At 50.0% G+C, this 22,911-nt stretch overlaps 1 protein-coding gene across 4 annotated transcripts in view; it reads left to right on the top strand.

Annotated features, from left to right (window-relative positions):
* Window positions 1-22,911, top strand: part of PRDM15 (PR/SET domain 15) — a 71,943-nt gene that overhangs the window by 5,427 nt on the left and 43,605 nt on the right. For all 4 annotated transcript variants that reach the window (XM_070598069.1, XM_070598067.1, XM_070598070.1 and 1 more), the window contains exons 2-5: window positions 16,775-16,820; window positions 17,405-17,498; window positions 19,042-19,195; window positions 21,271-21,523. In XM_070598069.1, coding sequence (XP_070454170.1) covers window positions 16,784-16,820; window positions 17,405-17,498; window positions 19,042-19,195; window positions 21,271-21,523 — 538 coding nt within the window. In that variant the 5' untranslated portion in view covers window positions 16,775-16,783. The remainder of the gene's footprint in view (window positions 1-16,774; window positions 16,821-17,404; window positions 17,499-19,041; window positions 19,196-21,270; window positions 21,524-22,911) is intronic.

Raw genomic sequence — 22,911 nt, 5'->3', positions numbered from 1 at the left:
TCAGGCTGAAGGACATGGTGCCAGGTCAAAAGGCCCACCAGTGCTCATCACCGAAGCTGGCCCTGATCACAGGAGCTAAAACAAACACTCTAAAAGGTCTGGGGGTAGGGAGTCACGGGAAAAGGTTTGCCTGGTGGAAAGATGGCAGACCCCTCAGGTGGCTTAACAGTGGAGGCCGGAGGACGATGGGGTCCAGCTCTCAGTGATCTGTGTGAAGTCGACTGTGTGGCCAGCAAACCAGCCGTGGTGTGAGATGAGCACGAAGACGTGTGCAGACAGGGCTAGTCCTCCCAGGCACCACTCCAAGGAAGCTGGGAAAACGCGCTCCCCAGGTGGAAGGAATAAACCAAGAACGCGGGAGCAAGGGACTCAGGAGACAAGAGCTGCACGCCCAAGGGGACAAATGAATCGCAGTGATGGGGAGGGGAAGGCCCTGCATGCGGCCTGGGGCAGGCCTGCCGCGCAGCCGGGGCTGGAAGGGTGGCTCCGGGAATGCGGTGGAACCCCGGGCCCTGTTGGTTTGACCGTGTGACAAACAAGCATAAGGAGGTGACTGCGGGATGTGGGGAGGGGTAGCCGTGGAAACCTTCCCCCCAACACTGCCACGACCCCGGAATCTACACATGTACACGCACAACAGAACCTGCACACACACAGCAGAAACAACATACAACATCTACACGCACAACACAAGACCTGCACAAAACAGCATGACAAAATCTAACGCGCGTAAAACAACATAACAAAATAGACACGCAAACAAGAACTGAGCAAATACAAAAAAAAATCAATTACATTTAAAAAGGTCGCACTAGAAAAGAAATATATGAATCATGAATTTGCTTAAGCTGGCAGTCAATATTTTCAGAGTCATAATATTATGTACGCTGAATTAACTAGAATTGTATTGAGGAATGAGGGGAGAGGAGAAAAGTGTAACAAAGCTGACTATTTCTCTACTCTAATAAGAACTAAAAACACAACCCTCCAAAGTGAGAAATTAGGGGATCCCAGGATGGGCATGTTGTTTCCAGATGTGAACGTTGATGGAGCAGAGAGACCGGGATACTGCAGACGGCTGGACCTGAGAACACACATAGGAGGTGGGGGAGGCGAGAGAGGGCGCCTTTTGGTTTCTAAAGCTGTGCATACTCGTTATAGCTATTCACTTTAATAGACTAAAAATAAGAAAAAAAAAAGAAGTGGGGGTTGAAGACCCTGCCACATTGAAGGGCCTCCCCTGGGTGGTGGCTCGAGTTGGGCCAGGGGGCTGGGTTTGACCTTGTAGGTGCACACTGATGCACGAGCCGAGAGCCGATGGGCAGTGGGAGACTGGACCACACGTGTGGAGGAGGAGGGGCTGGACCTGGGGCGTTGGCGTGGGACCGGTCGGGGGGGCCCGCTATTCCCCCCGTTTCCCACGCCCAGAAACACAGTACCTATGGGGGAGCTGGGACCACCCTGAAGTTAGGAAGCTGCTGACGGACGTGGTTATCCATGGTAGCAGCAGAGGGCATCTCTTCCGTTTCTGTCCTCTTTTAAGGCGTGTGGAGGGGGACTGTGGGCTCCCCAAATCTGCTTTCATGAACCACCGTCAGCCTGCAGATCCTGGGCTGGGAACCTGTGGGTCAGATGAAGTGGCTTTTGGAAATGAGTTTCAAAGAGATGAAATGTTCCACAAAGGGTCCCGGAGCCCTGTGCTGGCCCGGCCGTGCAGCACCTGGCAGACTGGAATTCTGCCCTCGTGGTGCGCTCACTATGGCAGGCGAGAAAGGATGTGGGCATAAACAGTGACAGCCCGGGGCTTTAAAAACAGCAGTTACTGTGTGAGAGAGAAACAGAGACAGGGAGAGTTGAACTCACATGAGACAGAATGGTCGTGCCAGTGGTCGTGTGTGTGTGTGTGTGTCTGTGTAATGGGGTGGGTAATGGAGGATCAGGAAAAGTCCAGAAGTGGAAGCTCCTGTGGCACGGGTAGTCACTTAATGTGGCTGGAGCAAAGTGTTGTGTAGAATGGGAAATCAGATTAGGAAGAAAGGGAAGTTACCACCAGTTTACAGACTTGTTAATGCCAGATTCACGAGTATGAACTTTCCTGGTTAATAAGCAATGGGAAGTGACGGCTGTGTCCTGCCATTTCTTTGTGACATTGAAAGCTTGCTTTTGAAAAGTACATATGTAGCAAAGTAGCAATGGGGGGAGAGGGGACCGAGGGATGGACGTCCTTGAGAACCGCCGTTTTTTGAGGTCATAACCATGAACTGGAGTTTCAGGATCGTGCCTGTGCAGGCTGGAGGGGCGCTCAGAGTGGATGTCCCGTCCCCTCATGGTACAGACGAGGAAACCGAGCTCCACAGAGGGGCAGGTTTCTCACATCCCGTAAACAGCAGAGCCACACTCACAGCCTGGTTCCTGGCATCCGTCCTTTCACAACAGGACCAGGCCCTTCCCTTGAACTGACACACCCACAGTCTGTCTGGACCGTGGTTCTCGAACATGTTAATCAGTGTGCGGTGGAATGCTCTTGGTGCAAATAAGTGCAGGAATGCTGGGCTAAACCCATTTCAACAGACTTTTATTGCAGGACTTCTCAGGGCCTTTAAAGTGCCATTGTGTATCGGAACTCCGGAATGGCAGTCTGCAATGTTTTCCAAGTTTAGCGGCCACGAAATTCCTCTCTACCCACCTACCCGTGTTTTTAATATTGTCACAAGGGCATAGGCCCAGGGAAAATGTCCCTCTTGCTTAAAAAAAATTCCCTGAGCCTCTAGACCAGGGCTGGCTGCTGAGCACCTGGAATGTGGCTGATCCGAATTAGGATAGGCCGTGAGGCTCAAGTATACACTGGATATATGAGACTTAGTATAAAAACATTCATTAATAATATTTTATATTAATTACATGTGAAGTGGTAATATTTGGGATATGTGCTGTTAAATAAAATGTTACCTAAATTACAAATGTGAATCCCAGTGAGAATTTTTGTCAATATAGATGACGTTGTTCTAAAATTTGTATGGAAAGGCAAGGATAGTAGAAACAGCTAAAACAATTTTGAAAAAGAAGAATAAAACGAGGGGAGCCACTCGACCCGGCTTTTAGACTTGCTGTAGAGTTACGGTAATCAAGGCCGCGTGGAAGGACCTCCAGCAGGCGTGCTGTTGGTGGAGGGACCGACACAGAGATCAGTGGAACAGAAGCGCGAACCCAGAAAGAGACCCGCACAGAGACGGCCGACTGGTTTTGGACAAAGCAATCCGTGGTGCTGATGCACTTGGACGTCTATTGGCAAAAAGATGAACTTGGACCTCAACCTTAGATCTTCTACAAAAATGAACTCTAAGTGGATAGTTGACTTAAATGTGTAAAACTGGAAGACTTTTCTAAGAAACATGGGAGACGTAGGGTTTGGTGCAGAGCTCTTAGACGTGACCCCAAAATTGCGGTCCGAAAAGGAAAAATCGGTAAGTTGGACTTCATCAAAATGAAAAACCTTTGTTCATCCGAAGACTCTGTTAAGAAGACGGAAAGCAGTGCTGTAGGCAGGGAGAAGATATTTGCAAACCACACCTCTGACAAAGATCTAGATATGTAAGGAACTTGCAAAACACAACAGGAAAAAACCCAGACAGTCCAACTAGAAAATGGGCAAAAGACCTGAAGAGACATTTTGCTGAAGAGGATTTACAGATGGCAAATGAGCACGTGAAAAGGTGTTCAGTATCCTTAGACATTAGGGAAATGCAAATAGAAACCACAACGAGACACCACTACCCCTCCAGGAGAATGGCCAAAATAAAGCATAGGGACCACACCCAATGCTGGCGAGGGTGTGAAGAAACTGACCTCTCAGATGTTGCCAGTGTGGCAATTTCTTAATAAACTAAACATCCACTTAACATGTGACCCAGTAATTACACTCTTGGGCATTTATCCCAGAGAAATGGAAACTGACGTCCACAAAAAAATCTATATGGCGTTCCTCATAGAGGCTTTGTTTGCAGTAGACAGAAATGGAGAAAACTGCAAGTGTCCTTCAGTGAGTGAACAGTAAAACCAACTGTAGTGCATTTATACTGTGGAATATTACTCAGCAGTGAAAAGGAATCATCTGTGGCTACACAGTATATCAACTATTGATATACTTTCAGGAGCTTGAGAGCATTATGCTGAGTGAAAACAGCCACTCCCAAAAGGTCACATACCATATGATCCCATTTACATGACATTCTTGAAATGGTGAAATTATAGAGATGGAGAACAGGTTAGTGGTTGCTCGGGGTTGGGAGTGGGGCTGGGGGAGGGAGTATGACCCTAAAGGGGGCACGTGAGTGAGGTTTCTCAGTGATGGACCAGTCCCGAATCTTGTTTGCAGAGGGCGTCACGGGAATCTCCACCTGTGATGAGATCACATAGAACCATGCGCACACGTTGTGCCAAGGTCAGTTTGCTGGCTTTGATGATGCTGTAGTTATATAAGAGTTTTGATGTTGTACGTTATGTAAGATGGAACTGTTGGAGAAAACTGGTTGAAGGATGTGTGGGACCTGTCTATGCTATTTTTAAACTTCCTGTGAATCTATAATTATTTCAAAACTTAACAACAACAGTCAAAAAAGTATTACCTGTGTGGCTCACCTTATATTTCTGTTGGAGAGGGCTGCTTTGGACCTGAAAAGAAAATAATCCAGGCCAGTTATAGCCTCTCAGGACATCAGCCCCGGTCGCCTCACTCCTGTATCCGTCTCCCTCCGTCACACACGTGGGCAGGTGCCGTCGGGGAAGGCCCAGCCGGGTTAAACAAGAGATAATCTTCATTTCACGCTGACATCAACAACCTCCCTGAAAACGCCTTTTATCTGAGTTATTTTTAGCCACTTGTGTCTTAAAATCGTGAAGTTTTCATTTTCCAGTGTTTCAAAACTGATTATTTTTTCTAAATCTCAAATTTTGCAGATCACATTAAAAAATAATCTTTTACTGCCTCACGTCCATTAGGATGGCTACTGTTAAAAAAAAAAACCCAGAAAATAACAAGTCGGTGAGGATGTGGAGAATTAGAACCCTTGTGCACTGTTGGTGAGAATGTTAAATGGTGCTGCCGCCGTGGGAAACAGTATAGTGAGCCCTCAGCAGCTTAAATATAGAATTACCATGTGACCCAGCAATTCTCCTTCTGGATATAGACCCACAAGAAGTGAAAGCAGGGTAGTATTTGTACACCCATGTTCAAATACCCATATTTGAAGAAGTATCTGTACCCCCATGTGCATAGCAGCACTATTCACAATAGTTAAAACATGGAAGCAACCCAAGTGTCCATGGATGGATGAATAGATAAAGGAAATATGATGCATACATACAATGGAATATTACTCAGCCTTAAAAAGGAAGGATGTTCAGACATCTGTTACAACATGGATGAAGCTTGAGTACATTGTGCTGAGGGAAGTGAGCCAGTCACGAAGGGACAGTATGATCCAACTTATATGAAGTGCCTGCAGGAGTCAGGTTCATATTAAATAATCTCTTAAAAGTGTTCTGTTCCCATGTTCCGCTGAGGCCAGGTAGAGCATCCACGTGCTTTTCTTTCCCCTTCCAGGCCCCCTGGTGCAGACCTGTTTTCCTGGGGAAACTCAGCTGGAAGAGAAGCCTTGCCCATCTGGTTCTGTCTCTTCTCCAGATCGGTGTTTGACTCGTGGGAGGTTGTAGAAACCCCGAGTGGTCGGTGTTCTGTCGAACCACACCCTCTTTATGGAAAGTTCGAGCAAAACTCGAAATAGTCTGATGAGGTTTCTCGGCCTTCTGAGCTGAGGATGGCAGTGGGGCGTCGTCGGGCATTGTCCCGCATCTCAGAAATCTGGGTGATGAACCTTTGCAGGTGTAGGAAGGGACCCGGCTCCTCGTCCCACCTGCCTGAGGGGGCCAGGCGCGGGCTGGCAGGTCCCCTTGGGCCCCGAGCTCTAGGCCGTGATTGGAGGAATGGGACTGGCCTGGTGCTCCCCTGCAGCCGTGCTCCCAGACCCCGTACAGCTGAGTGACTTTGTGATGGAACCCTGCAGGACCCATCTGCCTGGTGACCACGGGGAAAGCTGGTGTGCTTTGTTCTAGACCTTTCCCCCTTTGTACTGAGAAACAGATGCGTAGGGTTTCCCCTGGGGATTGAAGTATTCGCTGGCTGCTCCCCAGAAGTGGAAGATGAGGACGTGTTTGTTTGGCCAAATCCGGATCCTGCACCTCAGCCCCCCCAGGGTCCCCTCCAGCAGGCTCTGGGCCGCCCCTCGTCCTGCCGTATTTTGTGGACAGGGAGAGGGCTCCTACGCATCCTGCCGCCCCAAATAAAACAGTTTTTCAGCACCGCTTGGCGGTGGTAGGTGTCTGGGGACTACCTGGGCGAGAGAGGGGTGTTGTCGTATTTGCTGATAGAATGTTCTCGTGGGTACCAGACACTGTCCTGAAAAGCCACTGTTTCCCATAATAGTGTTATTGGTTTGCAAGATTTCTTCACTAACAGATTTTCTGTTTAAACTTTCTTTCAAGTACATGTAGCTGGAAACCCTCCAACGGGCCTCGTGTCCAAGGGAGAGAAGACAGATGCCCTGGGAGAGCCAGGACAGGCCATGCAGCCATCCCCAGGAGGCCGCAGACGAGGGGGCCCTAGCTCTGAGCCAGCCCGAGGCGGGCAGCACCGAGCCCCGCCCGCTGTCCGAGTCCTGGGCTGGAGGTGGCCTGGGAACCTTGTGCCTAGCGGGTGCTCCTGAAAAAGTGATATAAGCATTTAAAATCACTTTTTACTGGGAACATGTAAAATTTCTTATTTAGGTCTCACTGCTAATCTAACCAAACTGTCGGACTTCCTGGCATAAATGGTACAAATGGAGCATTTGGAACTTTCCAGCCAGCTTTTAACCATCTGGCGTACAGAGGGAGTCCCGTCAACACTGTCTCGAGGCTCCCCTGCAGACAGTGTCACGTACGGAGGACGTAAGGGTTGAGAAAGGCAGTGAGCAGAAGGATCACTATGAAGCTTCTGTTAATAACCTCGTGCAAAACCAGGCAGTGCACGTGACTCAAAGGACGGCTGGAGATAACTGTTTACTAGGCAGCGTCCTCTTTCGTTTGGGACTAGAGGGGTGGGGAGAGGAATTGAAGGGGAGGAGGGTGTCTGGGGGGGTGAGGTTGGGCTCTGTCCTGAAAGATGGGGGGACTTCCAGGGGCGGACTCCGAGGAAGGGGGACACAGGCAGAGGACGGGGACTGCAGGAAGCAGGCCGTGCACGTGGAGGGGACCTGGGGTCCGTAGCTGGGGGTGGTGTGGCAGGGGAGGTGGCCGGAGGAGTGGAGGGGAGTACCCTGAGAAGTGGCTGATTCTGTTTCAGGTGTCCCGCCCCCTGCGCCTGGCTCGTGCAGGCCTGAGCCTGTGCTGGTGGTTCTTGTCCGCTCGGCCCTTCAGTCACAGAGAAATGATACGCACGTAGACGTTGCAGAGGTGAAAAGCGCGGGGAGGGAGAGTTGCAGGGTGCTTTTAGGAAGAGTCACGAGGGCCCTAATTTAGGCAGGCGGGTCAGGAAACCGTCCCCAAGGAAGTGACAGTTATGCCAAGATGAGAAGAATGAGGAGGCGTCAGTGAGCGTCAGAGCCGGGAGAGGTTCCAGGCGTGGGGAACAGCATGTGAGAGGCCTGGAGGCAGCAGGGAACGTGGCGTTTCTGGGGACTAAAACAAGGCCTTGGGCCCCAGAGGGTCAGCGAGGGGGATGTGGGCAGAGGAGGCTGGTGCCTTTGGGTTTTGTCCCAGGGACGGTGGAAAGCCATTAAATTTCAGGCTGTCAAGTAATGTGATTGGGTTCCTGTCTAGAAGAGTCCATTGCGGTGTGGAGACTGGGTTGGGGGCCAGGGTGGAGCAGGAAGAGCCGTCCAGAGATCCTTGCAGCCTTCCAAGGGGAGAAGGTGGGGCGTGGCCGAGGGAGGTGGTGGAGGCTGCAGGTAGAGTCTGTGTGACGATGGGAGGTGACAGGTGAGTCCAGGTCTCTGACAGCCGTGTTCTGAGATGTGGGCGGCACAGGACGGACAGATCTGGCCGGGGACCTGGGAGCGGTCTGCTGTTCATTTTTGGCACGTTGAGCTGCTCATGGCCTTCCAGGTGAAGGTGCAGTTGGGCAGCTGGACGTACATGTGGGACTCGGAGGAAAGGCACCGGCCTCTATGTGGTGTTAATGTCAGCCTCAGAAATGGGCGTGACTGCCTGGGGAGAGGGTCGAGCGCGAGGAGACGTGGGAAGGGGCCAGGGCTGAGCCCAAGGAGAGCCAAGACTAAGATCAGATGGTGGAGGAGGTTTACCGCAGGGAGAGGACGAGAGAGGTGGGACTGTCGAGACCTGAGAGCGGCCAGCCGTGTCCATGCCACCAAGAGGCCAAGTGAGGTAAAGAAAAAGAGTTGATGGGACTGGGCGCATTTCCAAGGCTGGCTTTGCTGGAAGGATGGAAGAGGGGATGTGGGAAGAGGGTGTGTCAGCACTACTTGCAAATAATTTTATTATGAAAAACTTGAACGCACAAAACAGTGGACAGGCTAGCAACCGCTGACCCCCACATGCATCACCAAGCCCAGCTGCTGTCACCCGGGCCTGATCTGCTCCTTCCGCCCCTGTCCAGGACTCCCCACCAATAGAACTTGGCATCAAACCTTGATTGTGTGATTGACTTTGTAAATGTTTCAGTCTGGGTCTCTATGAGAGAAGGACTCTGAAGAAGAGCCACAATACCATAGTCCACCTAAAACGGTATAATACTGGTTCCATAGTGTGGTCCAGGGTGCACTCAGCATTCACCTTCTCAGTGGTCCAATGAAAGTTTTCCATTAGGATCCAGACCACACCCACACGTTGTGCTTGAAGTCACTTTTAATCTACAGATCTCCCCTCCATATCTTTTTTTAATTGAGTTTATAATAGTTTACATCAATGTGAGATGTCAGTTGTCCATTATTTCTTGACTGTCACCGCATAAGTGCTCCCTTTCACCCCCTGTGCCCACCCTCCAAGCCCACTCCCCTGGTAACCACTGAGCTATTTTCTTTATCCGTGTGTTTGTTTATATTCCACATATGAGTGAAATCATCTAGTGTTTGTCTTTCCCAGTCTGGCTTATTTCACTCAGCATAATACCCTCCAGGTCCTTCCATGGTATTGCAAATGGGATGAATTTGTCTTTTCTTCTGGCTGAGTAGTATTCCATTGTATATATACACCACATCTTTATCCAATCATCAGTCGATGGGCACTTGGATTGTTTCCATGTCTTGGCTATTGTGAATAGTGCTGCAAGGAACATAGGGGCACATATGCTTATTTGGGTGGTTGATTTCAAGTTCTTTGGGTTGATACCCAGTAGTGAGATAGCTGGGTCATATGGTAGTTCTGTTTTTAGTTTTTTGAGGCATCTCTATACTGTTTTCCATAGTGGCTGCACCAGTTTGCATTCCCACCAGCAGTGGATGAGGGTTCCCTTCTCTCCACACCCTCTCCAACATTTGTTATTTTTAGTCTTAGTGATTATATCCATTTTAACAGGCGTAAGGTGGTATCTAAGTATAGTTTTGATTTGCATTTCCCTGAGGATTAGTGATGTTGAACATCTTTTCGTGTGTTTATTGGCCATGTGTATATCTTCTTTGGAAAAATGTCTGTTCATCTCCTCTGCCCACTTTTTGATCGGGTTGTTTGCTTTTTTATTCAGTTGTGTGAGTTCCTTATATATTATGGAGATTAACCCCATGTCAGATATATGATTTGCAAATATTTTCTCCCAATTGATGGGTTGTCTCTTTGTTTTGGTCCTAGTTTCTTTTGCCTTGCAGAAGCTCTTTGGTCTGATGAAGTCCCACTTGTTTATTTTTTCTTTTGTTTCCCTTGTCTGAGAAGACATGATATTTGAAAAGATCCTTTTTAGTTCGATGTCAAAGAGTGTACTACCTATGTTATCCTATAGGAGTTTTATGGTTTCAGGATATAACTTCAAGTCTTTGATCCATTTTGAGTTTATTTTTGTATGTGATGTGAGATAGTGGTCTACCTTCATTCTTTTGCATGTGGCTGTCCAGTTTTCCCAACACTGTTTAGTGAAGAGACTACCTTTTCTCCATTGTATGTTCTCAGCTCCTTTGTCGAAGATTAACTGTCTGTAGATGTGTGGTTTTATTTCTGGGCTTTCAGTTCTGTTCCATTGATCTGTGTGCCTGTTTTTGTACCAGTACCATGCTGTTTTGGTCACTATGGCTTTGTAGAACATTTTGAAGTCAGGGATTGTGATGCCTCCAGCTTTGTTCTTTTTTCTCAGGATTGCCTTAGCAATTCGGGGTCTTTGGCTGCCCCATATGAATTTTAGGATTCTTTGTTCTATTTCTGTGAAGAATGTCATTGGGATTCTGATAGGGATTGCATTGAATCTGTAGATTGCCTTGGGTAGTATGGACATTTTAACTATGTTTATTCTTCCAATCCATGTGCATGGAATGTCTTTCCATCTCTTTATGTTGTCATCAGTTTCTTTCAGTAAGGTCTTATAGTTCTCATTGTATAAGTCCTTCACCTCCTTGGTTAAATTTATTCCTAGGTACTTTATTCTTTTAGTTGCGGTTGCAAATGGAATTGTATTCTTGAGTTCTCTTTCTGTAACTTCATTATTGGAGGATAGAAAAGCAACTGATTTTTGTAAGTTGATTCTGTACCCTGCAACTTTACTGTAGTTGTTAATTATTTCTATTAGTTTTCCAATGGATTTTGGGGGTTTTTCTGTATATAAGATCATGTCATCTGCAAACAGCAAGAGTTTCATTTCTTCACTTCCTATTTGGATTCCTTTTCTTTCTTTTTCTTGCCTAATTGCTCTGGCCAACACCTCCGGTACTGTGTTGAATAAGAGTGGTGATAGTGGGCACCCTTGTCTTATTCCTGTTCTCAGAGGGATGGGGCTCGGTTTTTGCCCATTGAGTATGATGTTGGCTGTGGGTTTGTCATATATGGCTTTTATTATATTGAGGTAACTTCCTTCTATCCCCATTTTGTTAAAAGTGTCTATCATAGGGGCTGGCCCGGTGGCGCAGCGGTTAAGTTTACACGTTCTGCTTCTTGGTGGCCCAGGGTTCACTGGTTTGGATCCTGGGTGTGGACATGGCACCGCTTGGCAACAGCCATGCTTTGGTAGGCGTCCCATATATAAAGTAGAGGAAGATGGGCATGGATGTTAGCTCAGGGCCAGTGTTCCTCAGCAAAAAGAGGAGGATTGGCAGCAGTTAGCTCAGGGCTAATCTTCCTCAAAAAAAAAAAAAAAGAGTTTTTATCATAAATGGCTGTTGGATCTTGTCAAATGCTTTCTCTGCATCTGTTGAGATGATCATGTGGTTTTTATTCCTCAGTTTGTTGATGTGGTGTATCATGTTGATTGATTTGCAGATGTTGAACCATCCCTGTGTCCCTGGTATGAATCCCACTTGATCATGGTATATGATCCTTTTGATGTATTGCTGTATTCGGGTTGCCAATATTTTGTTGAGGATTTTTGCATCTGTGTTCGTCAGCGATATTGGCCTGTAGTTCTCCTTTTTTGTGTTGTCCTTGTCAGGCTTTGGTATCAGCGTGATGTTGGCCTCGTAGAATGTGTTAGGAAGTGTTCCATCTTCCCTAATTTTTTGGAATAGCTTGAGAAAGATAGGTATTAAATCCTCTCTGAAAGTTTGGTAAAATTCCCCAGGAAAGCGCTCTGGTCCTGGGGTCCCCTCCATATCTTTTTTTAATAAAACTTTTTATTTTGAGATAATTGTAGATTCACATATAGTTGTAAAAAATAATGCAGAGAGCTCCGTGTGCTCTTTATCTAGTTCCCCCCAGTGGGAGCATCTTGCAGAACTCCAGCACAACGTGACATCCAGGATGCGTGCATCCATACAGACAAGATACAGGGTGTTCCTCCCCACAGGGGTCCTTCCTGCTGCCCTCTTAGAGCCACACCCTCTTTCCTTCCACCCCATCCCCCCCTTAACCCCCACCAACCACTGATCTGTTCTTCATCTCTGTGATTTTGTCATTTCAAGAATGTCATATAGAGGGGCTGGCCCCGTGGCCGAGTGGTTAAGTTCTCGCGCTCCGCTGCAGGCGGCCCAGTGTTTCGTCGGTTCGAATCCTGGGCGCGGACATGGCACTGCTCGTCAGACCACGCTGAGGCAGCGTCCCACATGCCACAACTAGAGGAACCCACAACGAAGAATACACAACTATGTACCGGGGGGCTTTGGGGAGAAAAAGGAAAAAATAAAATCTTAAAAAAAAAAAAAAAAAAAAAAAAAGAATGTCATATAGAGCCAGGCCTAATGGCCTAGAGGTTAAAGTTTGGCACACTCCACTTTGGCAGCCCAGGTTCAGTTCCCGGGCGCAGAACCACACCACTCGTCTGTCAGTAGCCATGCTGAGGTGGCATCCCACATAGGACTAGAAGGACCTACAACTAGAATATCCAACTATGTACTGGGGCTTTGAGGAGGGGAAAAAAAAAAAAGAGAAGATTGGCAACAGATGTTAACTCAGGGCAAACCTTAAAAAAAAAGAATGTAAGGGCCAGCCCGGTGGCATAATGGTTAAGTTCGTGCACTCCACTTGGGCAGCTGGGGTTCACCAGTTCGGATCCTGGGCACAGACCTATACACCACTCATCAAGCCATGCTGTGGCGGCATCCCACATAGAAGAGCTAGAATGACTTACAATTAGGATATGCAACTATATACTGGGGCTTTGGGGAGGAAAAAGAAAAAGGAATGTCATATAAATGGGATCACACAGTATGAACCTTTTGGGATTGACTTTTTTCACTCAGTACCATTCTGGAGATTCATCTAGATCTGTGGAGTGTGCGTATATCTATAGTTCAGTCCTTTTAATTGCTGACCAGTATTCCAGAGTGTGGATGGACCACAGATCGTTAATTCACCCATTGAGGGACACCTGGGTTGTTTCCAGTTTCGGCTGTTTTGAATAAAGCTTCTGGGAACAAGTGCGTACAGGATTTTGTGTGGATGTAAGTTTTCAATTCTCTGGGATAAATGCCCACCACTGCCATTGCTGGGTCATAGGCCAAGTGCATGTTGGTTTTATCAGAAACGGCCAAATGGTTTTACATTCCCACCCGCCGCAGATGAGAGCCCAGTGTTTCCTTGTCTTCGCCAGCGTTTGTGTGGTTCTGATGGATGTGTGGTGATCTCGTGGTTTTGACCTGCATTTCCCTGGTGGCTAATGATGTTGGACATCTTTTCATGTGCTTCTTTGCCGTTCATCTATTTTCCTTGGTGAAATGTCTCTTGCCCATTTTCTAATTGGATTGTTTCTTTTTACTGTGGAATTTTGAGAGTTCTTTTCCATATTCTGGATACAGATATGTGGTTTGCCAAAAGGTCTGCCAGTCTTTAGCTCGTCTTTCCATCCTCTTAACAGCATCTTTTGTAGAGCAATTTTAAATTTTTATAGAGTCCAATTTAATTTGCCTTTTACAGACAGTGCTTTGGGTGAGAAGTCCAAAAACTGGCTAGCCCTAGATCGCAAAGATTTTCTCCTATATTTTCCTAAAAACTTATACTGTTTTATGTTTTAAGTCTGTCTTCCATTATGAGTTAATTTTTGTATAATCTGTGAGGTCACAGTTATTTTTTTTTGCCTGTGGATGTCCATTTGCTCCAGCTCCATTTGTCGAGAAGGCTGTCCTTCTTCCATTGAATTGCTTGTACACCTCTGTCAAAAATCACTGAGGGGCCGGCCCCGTGGCCGAGTGGTTAAGTTCAAGTGCTCCACTTCGGTGGCTCAGGGTTTCGCCAATTCGGATCCCGCGCGCAGACACGGCACCGCTCATCAGGCCACACTGAGGCAGCATACCACATACCACAACCAGAAGGACCCACAACTAGAATATACAACTACGTACTGGGGAGAGTTAGGGAGAAGAAGAAAAAGAAGGAAAAAAGATAAAAAGATTGGCAACAGATTCAGGTGCCAGTTGGTTCAGGTGCCAATCTTAAAAAAAAAAATGACCGAGCATATTTGTGTTGGTCTGTGTCTTGGTTTCCATTGATCTATGTGTCTGTCCCTTCACCAATACCAAAGTCGTCATTGCTGTAGCTTTATAATCAAGCTTAAAATAAGGTAGACCCGTTCCTCTCACTTAGTCTTATTTTTCAAAATTCTTCTAAGAGTTGGCATCACTGGGGCTTGCTTGTAAACCCCAGTTGTCCTAGAGACCTTTTGTCCAAGCTGCCGCCTCCGTCCCCATTTCCACCAGGTTACGTGCAGATGGTGCTGCCCTGAGCCTGCCTGACATCCGTGGTAAATCCGGTTTCCTGACACCACTCTGTGGCCTTCTGACGATCAGTGTGGTTGGTCAGTTAGAGTTTTGGGGTCATAGTCTTATGTGTCTTTAGAGGAGTTCAGGTTAAGCGGCCATCCTCAGACTTGAGCTGCATCAGAATAAGCTGGAGCTTTGTGGAAACACAGGGTCGGGGGTCCTGTCGCAGAGAGGCTGCCGCAGCGGGTCTGGGGCGGGGCCCGGGAAGCTGCATTTCCAAGAAATTCCCCGGGTGCTGCGGGTACTACTGTTTGCTGGTCCAGGGGCCACACTTTGAGAACCACCCGTGTCAGGCAAGTTTTCCCAGGATCGGTGGTTAAAATGGCCGAACCTCATGCTTTTAGTCTTTTTCTGTCCTTTTCCTACAGCAGCACGATCTACGATCCTTTATTCTGGGATTTCTTACATGCTGTGGAAGTCTGGAGACTGAGGCTGGACTTCCCTTCTAGAAAGGAACATTCTGAGTGCTAATGGGATTTTGCCACGAGCACACATTTCCGGATGCTCCCTTCCTTCAGGCCTCACCCGCTGCCCGGGATGGCCGTGATCTCTGCTTTGGGGCTTAAAGAACCATTTTAGGGACCACGTTTCAAGGGCTAGATCCTTCTAATAAAGAATGTTATTGCCAGGACTCAGACATTTAAATATGACAAGAGCGCAGGATAATAAGAGGCTAAAGCTTCGCATTTTCTTGCCCCTCCATTGTTTTCTTCCTGCGGCCACTTCTAAACTCATCTTGCCCGGGTTTCCTCTCCCAGCCCGTACGCCTGGAGGAGCTGCTTCCTTGGGGACCCAGGGGACAAGGCACCGTCTGCTTTGCCTCCCTCTTCAGAGGCCAGAGCGGAGGCCGGCGCTGGCCTGGGGGATTCAGCCAGGCCTCCACGGGGAAGACGGGCACGGTCCCCTCGTCCGCGTTCTTGTAGGGCCTGTGTATTCTGCCGTCGCCCGTGGTCCGACTGCAGATCCGGGGCCACCTGTTCACACCCCGCCGTCCCCTTGGCAGAACGCCCTCGCCCGTGAGCCACTGTGGCGGGCGGAGGGGGCTCCTGCGGTGGGGGGACGGGTGCTTGGGCTCTGGGGTCACTTCAGCAGCTCATCAACGCCGGCTTCCCCTCCTTTCTTTGCCTCCCTGTCTCTCCTCACCTTCTGCCTGGGGACCAGCTGCCGTCCCCGTTCAGACAGGTCCCTGACCACACTCTTGGAGCCCACCAACCAGGAAACCGTACGTGGAAGCTGTGAGGGCCGCAGAAGCCACCTTGTAACTTAAATGGGTGTTTGCAGAAAAAGAAAAAACACGGTACTGTGTTTGGAGAGAAACATGCCCTGGTCATTTGTCCTTGGCATTTTAAGGGCAGATTGGAAATCCCGTCTCTGCCTTGTTTCCTCGTAGCCCAGTCACTCTTCCGTAGGGAAGTTTCCGACTGTCTTCTCCTCTCTGCTCATGAAACGTGTTCGGCAGATGGGACTCTTCCTCTGGACTCAGCATTGTCTGCCCTTCAGCCTTCGAGTGGCTGGGGCTGGGAACGGGGCAGAGGGTGGCGGAGTCAGCATCCAGGGAGTGCCAGCCTGCACACTGTCCCTGAGAGGTACCCAGCGGTACACACCGAGGGGCTGGACCAGAAGTGGGATGCAGGAGGGATCTGCTGGGTGGCTGAACTGGTGATGGAGGGAGTGCGAGAGAGGAGGCATGTCCTGGGTGTGTCGCCTTTCATGCTGCCCCTGAAAGTGCGTGAGGTGAGCATCTGTATTTCCATTTTATAGGTCAAGAACCCGAGGCCCCAGAATTAACATGTCCAGATCACCCTGCAAATATGTGGGGGTCTGACCTCAGCTGCCCACCGTGGAGGTGGCTCTTGACGTGAACCCCAAAGGATGAGTAGGATGAGTGGATGTGATGAAGGCTTATGTGACGCTTCCTCCATGGTGCCATGTGCTGCTTTAGTCCCCAAGAGAAATCAGTGTGTCCTGGGTGTCAGGCCCAGATTAGCAGCTGAAGAAAAACAGAGGTTGCATTGGACTAGACGTGGTTGCCCTGGAGGAATTCACAGTCCAGGCAGGGAGGAAAAAAAGAAGTGACAGTGTGAAAACTGGCTTTTTAAAAATGGTGCTATGGCTACTTTACAAATGGAAACCAAGAGCTAATAGAAAAAGATGAAAGTCTGAGTTTCTAGAGCCATTCAAATCCATTGCCTTTATTAAAGAACAACTTTATTTCAGGTGAGAAACATTTCGAGGCCCCCCTGGCTCCATCCCACGATAAAGGGGCCCCTGTGGCACGTGGCCTTTGAAGCACAAGGCAAGGCCCGCAGGCCAGAGGGGGCCCTTAGCAGGAATTGTCTTTAAAAATTGCTTTGGGAAAAAGCTCATCGTTAACGATGCTCTCTGTGTCCTGACAGGTGTCGGCGATGGCCGAAGACGGGAGCGAGGAGATCATGTTTATCTGTAAGTGGGCCGCGGCCTGGCCTTAGATGCACATGGGTGCGGCCTTGCTGTCTGGGCAAAGCCACATCCACATTTTGTTCTCATAACGCAGAAAAACTGTTGCTTTTTAAATGGAAATGATTTTACTTTAAGAAACGTGATTTATTGCATGAGAAGTGTGCCATGGGGGTGTGGTTTCACAAGGATCATCTTTCTCAGGGCTCCTGGCAAAGGGTGCTTTGCAGGGGGTGGCATTTGATTCAGAAAAGTAATCCCAGGGTTTAGAAAGGGATTCGCAGTATGTTAGATTTATGGTAAACAGGTTAAATTGGTGAATTTTCACTTATCCTCATTCCTGGGAAAGATCTTGTTCCTTGTCACTGTAGAGGTGACCCTGTGTGCCTTGAAATGTCCTATAGAGCAGAGTCTTTTCCTTGGGGGGCATGGCCTGTGTTCCCACTCCTTTTATGTTTGTGGGGAGCACTGTCGCTCACCCCATCAGGCAGGGAGTCTGCATCCTGGGCCTGGGGCCGCACCGTGTTCTTCGGGCGTCTCCCTCCCTGCACGCCGTCCCCTCTGACGCTCAGGTGTCTGTCTGTTCGCAGGGTGTGAAGACTGCAGCCAGTACCACGACTCTGAGTGTCCCGAGCTGGGCCCCGTGGTCATGGTCAAAGACTCCTTTGTGTTAAGCCGGGCAAGGTGAGTGACCGCCTCGAGCTGTTTTCACTGTCCAGCCTGTCAAACAGGGTTGTCTGTCTGTCGACTGGGGCGAGAGCCTGGTGGCCTCCACATCTGCAGAAAGGGAGGAAACGGCAGAAGAAGGAGAAGAAAGACTGAGTGAGAAGGACTGCTCTCACTTTCCAGAGGCCCCCATGACTTCCATCCCTGTGGAAGTCGCCTGTGGCCAGGACCGGCGAGGACCAGCCAGGACATGTGGCTTCAGAGGGAACGGCTTACATCTAGTTTGTGGTTCTTCGGAACCAAGCTGTCTGAGACCCAGCGCGGCAGCCGTTGAGAAGCCGATGCGCTGAGTTGGTTTATGCATTGAGCAGTGATGGCCAAGTTGTGGGTCTGCTCACTCAGTTTTCCCCGTGGTCCAAATCCAGGCCTGCCATCTGACAGACACCTGCCATGGGCAAGGTGGGTGGTGGGGGGACCCATGGGCAGATAACAAGGCAAAGCCATCGCAGCTTCTGGAAAAGCACCAGCAGGTCTGGTGAGGAGGCTCAGAGGCTCTGCCATTCCATGTTTCCCTGTGGGGCCCTGGGTCACCCCGTGGGCCGGAGCAAGGGCTCTGAGTGACTGCCCAGGTCACAGCCACGTCTGCCACGTGGCAGCTGTTTGAACTCGCATGAGGCATTCTTTCCACACCTCACTTGCCTCATCTGTAAAGTGGAAAGTTTAACAGTACCCCCTGTAAAGTTGTGACCATTATATATGACACAGGCCTGGCGCATGGAGATGCTAAAATTATCATCTTATCAGTGCTGTTTCTAGAACTCTCCCAACTGGTTTTCCGAGCCTCTTTATTTACTTTTTCTCACTGTGATTTACCATCTCAAAACAAAGAGACTGATATTTTTGCCTAGAGTCAAGATCTGATCAGCTCTCTCCAAAACCGTCAATGGCCCACGCTGCCCAGGAAAATCCAACGGGAGCCATCGACCTGGCACCAGGACCCCTGTGGTCAGGTTCCTCATCTCAGCTGCATCCCGCACACTCCTGCGAGGGGCTGTGCTCCAGGCCCTGCATGTCTGCCCTGTTCCTGGACAGGCTTGCGCATCCTGAGGTCCCAGGCCACTTGCCTCCCTCCTTCAGTGTCCCATCCTTGACATTCTGCTAGTTTACTTAAAAAGGCCACATCTGCAATGAAACCGGCCCAGTTCAGCCTGGCTGGAAACCCTTCTCTGGTCTGTGGAATGCCGTGGTGCTTGGTATCTTTCCTGTGGTACTTTCCACGTGGCACCTGGTCCTGGGGCGCTCTGTGGTCTTCCCTCCCTCTCTGGACCGTGCGCCTCTGCAGGCGAGAGCCTGGTCTGGGTCACCTCGCTGGCCCATCGCACCCACACGCAGAGCATGTATGCCTGTCAGCCCTGTCTCCCAGGTGGAGATTTTAAATGCACCCTGTGGCGAATGGCCCCTTCGTTGAGCTCTTATCTTAACCGTCTGTCCCCTGGTGTGAGTGGCCGCCCTCAGCCAAGGGCACTCAGGAGCCCACAGCCTCTGTTTGTTCCATTTCTAGGTCGTCTCTCCCTTCCAACTTGGAGATCAGACGACTGGAAGACGGAGCCGAAGGAGTGTTTGCTGTCACTCAGCTCGTCAAGCGGACGCAGTTTGGTCCATTTGAGTCTCGGCGGGTCGCCAAATGGGAGAAGGAATCTGCCTTTCCCCTGAAGGTAAAGGCCGGTGCCGTGGGGAGCTCGGGAACTGGCTGTTTGACGACTTCCCTCCCTGCGAATGGGGAGTCGTAGCCACAGAGTTCCAGTGCTTTATAAACGTCCTGGAAGCTGCTCTAAATATTTCAGTTCTGCTTAATTTCCAAAACACTGTTTCTTTCTTCTTTTTTTTTTTTAGTTTGTTTTTATATCACAAGAGCATCCAAGTTAAGTTTGTATTTTGTAATTTTCAACTTTGCAAAACACTCACGAGAGTGTATTTAAAGCGTGTGCAAGAATAGAGCGCAGATGCTGGCTTTGCTTCTCTTACAGCCGAGGCTGATCTTGTTACAGGGCTTTGGGGGGCAGCGATTCTCTAAATTTCTGCAGGGGTGCGTCCCATGCTTATTTTCATACCTCTGCGGAGCGTGGGGTACTCTGCAAAGCTCCTGCAAATGGAAGGTGTTTTCTTGATGCAGCGATGAGCCACCAGGACAAAGTTTGGCAGCTCTAAGCAGCACATCAGACTGGGAAAAGACAGCCTTTATGTGAAATTGAGGAAAACAAAGTGGATATAAATTGCAGAGAAGGCTTAGAATAGTTAAAGGAAGACCTGTGGATGCCCCGTGAGGCCCGGGGAGGCGGGTGGTGTTCGTGGTCCGGGCCCAGAGCAAGGCCTCAGACACGCCCGTGAAATCAACAAGGGAGGGAGCGGTGCTGGTCAGGCGGCACTTACACAGAGTGAACTTCTCTTAGGGACCCTTAACAGAGATCCCCGTGTTTCAGGACAGAGATGGAATAGATAACCCCGAGTTTTTGGAGTCCTCAGAAAATTGAGCTGACAAGGCAGATTTCAGTGAAATGGAAAAAGGAAAGGCACTTGATTTATTTATGAAAAAAGAACTAAAAGAAAGAAAGGCTGTTTCACGTGAAGGGAGTATGTAAAGAGGCCTGAGGCCACACCCCGGGAAGGCAGTTGGCTGCCACCCTTCACAGGACCCGGAGGTTGATGCCCACTGTCGCTGTGGATACATGGCCAGGCCGCTGCCTCTTTGAAAAAGACCTTTGTGCCCATTTTGGTTTCTTTCAAGGACTCGATTCTCAAGGTCTGCATCTGGTATTGAGTTGTTTTCAGCAGAGGCTCAGCGTTGAGTACCTGTGTGCCTGGGGACAACTTCGTGCCCACCAGAGGGAGGGCAGAGGCCAGCTGGGAGCATGCCCCCACACCAGCTGGGGGTCACTAGACACCTGATGGCCCCCTCTCCCTGCTCCCTTCGCTTCCAAGGGCTCCATCCTCACAGGGGGCCTCTAGCTCATTAGCAGAGGGGAGCCCTTATTAAGAAAGGCTCAGGAGAGGCGAGAGATTTCTTCCTATAGCAAGGAGGCCATGATTGCATCAGAAAACAGGGGGCAAAAGCCTCCTAGACTCATGCGGTTACTTTGAACTTCAAAATATTTAAGTTTCTCCCCTGCTCCCTGCCCGCATTTAATCCATAAAGCAGTGGGGCTGAGTTACAGATGAGGGCGCAGCTTATAGAGAGGGAGGAGCTTTGCTGAAGTCACAGACGCACTTGTAACAGAGCCAGTATCCACATGCCCACCTGAGCCACGAGTAGAACTCAGGCATCCCAATTCCCAACTGGGCCATGCATAGACCTCAGGTGTCCCATTGACACCTGGACCATGATTAGAATTCAAGCATCCCAGTTCCCAACTGGGCCATGCATAGACCTCAGGTGTCCCATTGACACCTGGACCATGATTAGAATTCAAGCATCCCAGTTCCCAACTGGGCCATGCATAGACCTCAGGTGTCCCAATGATCCCTGGACCTTTTGCTGTGTCTACTGCCTCCCTTGTGCCTGTGACCAGCCTGACCTGTCTGAAGCACATGGTCCCCCTGTGACCCTCCTAACCACTGCAAACCCAAACAGGGCTCGTATGGAGCCTGATAGGGCCTCTGATGCGGCACTGTCTAGACTGGCTGCTGGGGACCACCCCTCACCGCACGCATGCACATACACAGACACTGACACACAGACCAGTGGATAACCAGCTCCTTGCCTGGCCCCTCGGCGGGATGTGCTCGCCCTCAGGTGTTCCAGAAGGACGGGCACCCCGTGTGCTTCGACACTTCCAACGAGGATGACTGCAACTGGATGATGCTGGTGCGGCCGGCGGTGGAGGCCGAGCACCAGAACCTCACGGCCTACCAGCACGGCAGCGACGTGTACTTCACCACCTCACGGGACATCCCCGCTGGCACTGAGCTGCGCGTGTGGTACGCGGCCTTTTACGCCAAGAAGATGGACAAGCCCATGCTGAAGCAGGCCTGCTCCAGTGTCCACGGTACGTGGCGACGCCCCCTCTGTGCCCTGGAGCCTGCCTCCTGTGGTGCCTTGCCCCGGGAACCGACAGCCCCTTGACCCCATGCAGTAACCTGACTCTTAGCGAGAGGAATTGTGCTGGCCTAGCTGACTGGACGTGGGGCGCACCGAGGGGTAAGCCTTGACCCCACATGGTTGGGTCTGTTCTGCTTGTGAGATATCTGGGCTGAGAGACGATCAGAAGAGCTCACCGCTAGGTGAGTGGACACCTCCTGGGGGAAGGTCTCGCTCCCGGCTCTGGCGCAGTGAGTCTGGGGGCTGGGTACCACGGCTCACATTGAGCCCTGCCCTCGGGGCTTCTGCACCGTAATTCATCCTCCCAGTCCACTGAGGCAGGCTTATCGTCCCTGGTTTGGGGCAGAGGAAATGCCCCCTGGGAGGAGCACAGAGAGGTTCAGGAACTTGCCCTGTGTCACAGTGCAGGAGAGGGACGAATCCAGATTCGAATTCAGAATCTGGCTCTAGTGCTGGGCTGTCCACCCTGTAGCAGCCTCCTCCTGGATTTGGGGTGTGTGCGTGTGCCTGCATGCACGTGCACGTGTGTCTATGTGTGTACGTGTCTGTGCACGTGTTCAAAGAAAGACCTAGTGAAGGTCATCTGGGTGATTCACCCAAATCCAACCTTCCTATTGGAAACGCTAATAAAAATATGCCTCCTGCCGACCCGGGCCTGGGCATCGCCCTGTGCAGGGCCCGCTGAGTTCAGTCCTTTCTGCCCACACTGAGGGTCCGTGTGGCACAGGTCCTCTTCATGTAACCTGGAGAGGCCGCGTGAAATTGCTCAGGCTCGACGTTTTTGACCTGCAGGAGAGCAGGTCACGTGCTTAACCGGGTCCCCAGGGCGAGCAGGTTTATTGTTGAACAAAGATTACTTGCTCAAGGGAGAGAAATAGACACTGACTTTCCTTCTGAGCCCGAAAACAACAGGCTCTGACGAGAGAATGCTTTCCTTCCTACCAACGTGTTGTGATGCAAACAGGTCTCCAGAGTAAGAGTCTGAACATGTTTGGAAGGTTCTGGTCTGTCCTGGGTGCGCATTGTGGTTGGCGTTTTGTGCATTGCTCCCTGATGGAGCCCTCCTGGCTGTCCCTGCTCCTGGTGGGCACACAGCGCAGTGGGGACGGGGGGAGTCTGGGAGGCTGCAGCACAGATGGGAGCTTAAAGGACAGAAGTGTGTCGTCTCTCAGCTCTGGAGGCCCAAAGTTCGAGATCCAGGTGTCGGTAGGGTTGGTTCCTTCTGGACGCTGTGGGGGAGAATCCTTTCCTGGGCTCTCTTCCGGCTTCTGATGTCGTTGGCAGCCCTCGGTGTTCCTTGGCTTGTAGATGTGTTGCCCCGATCCCTGCCTGTGT

This window comes from Equus przewalskii, chromosome 27, assembly GCF_037783145.1.
Source record: "Equus przewalskii isolate Varuska chromosome 27, EquPr2, whole genome shotgun sequence".
Classification (NCBI taxonomy): domain Eukaryota; kingdom Metazoa; phylum Chordata; class Mammalia; order Perissodactyla; family Equidae; genus Equus; species Equus przewalskii.
The sequence above is the reverse complement of the archived record's forward strand: the minus strand, read 5'-3'. Positions and strand labels throughout refer to the sequence as shown.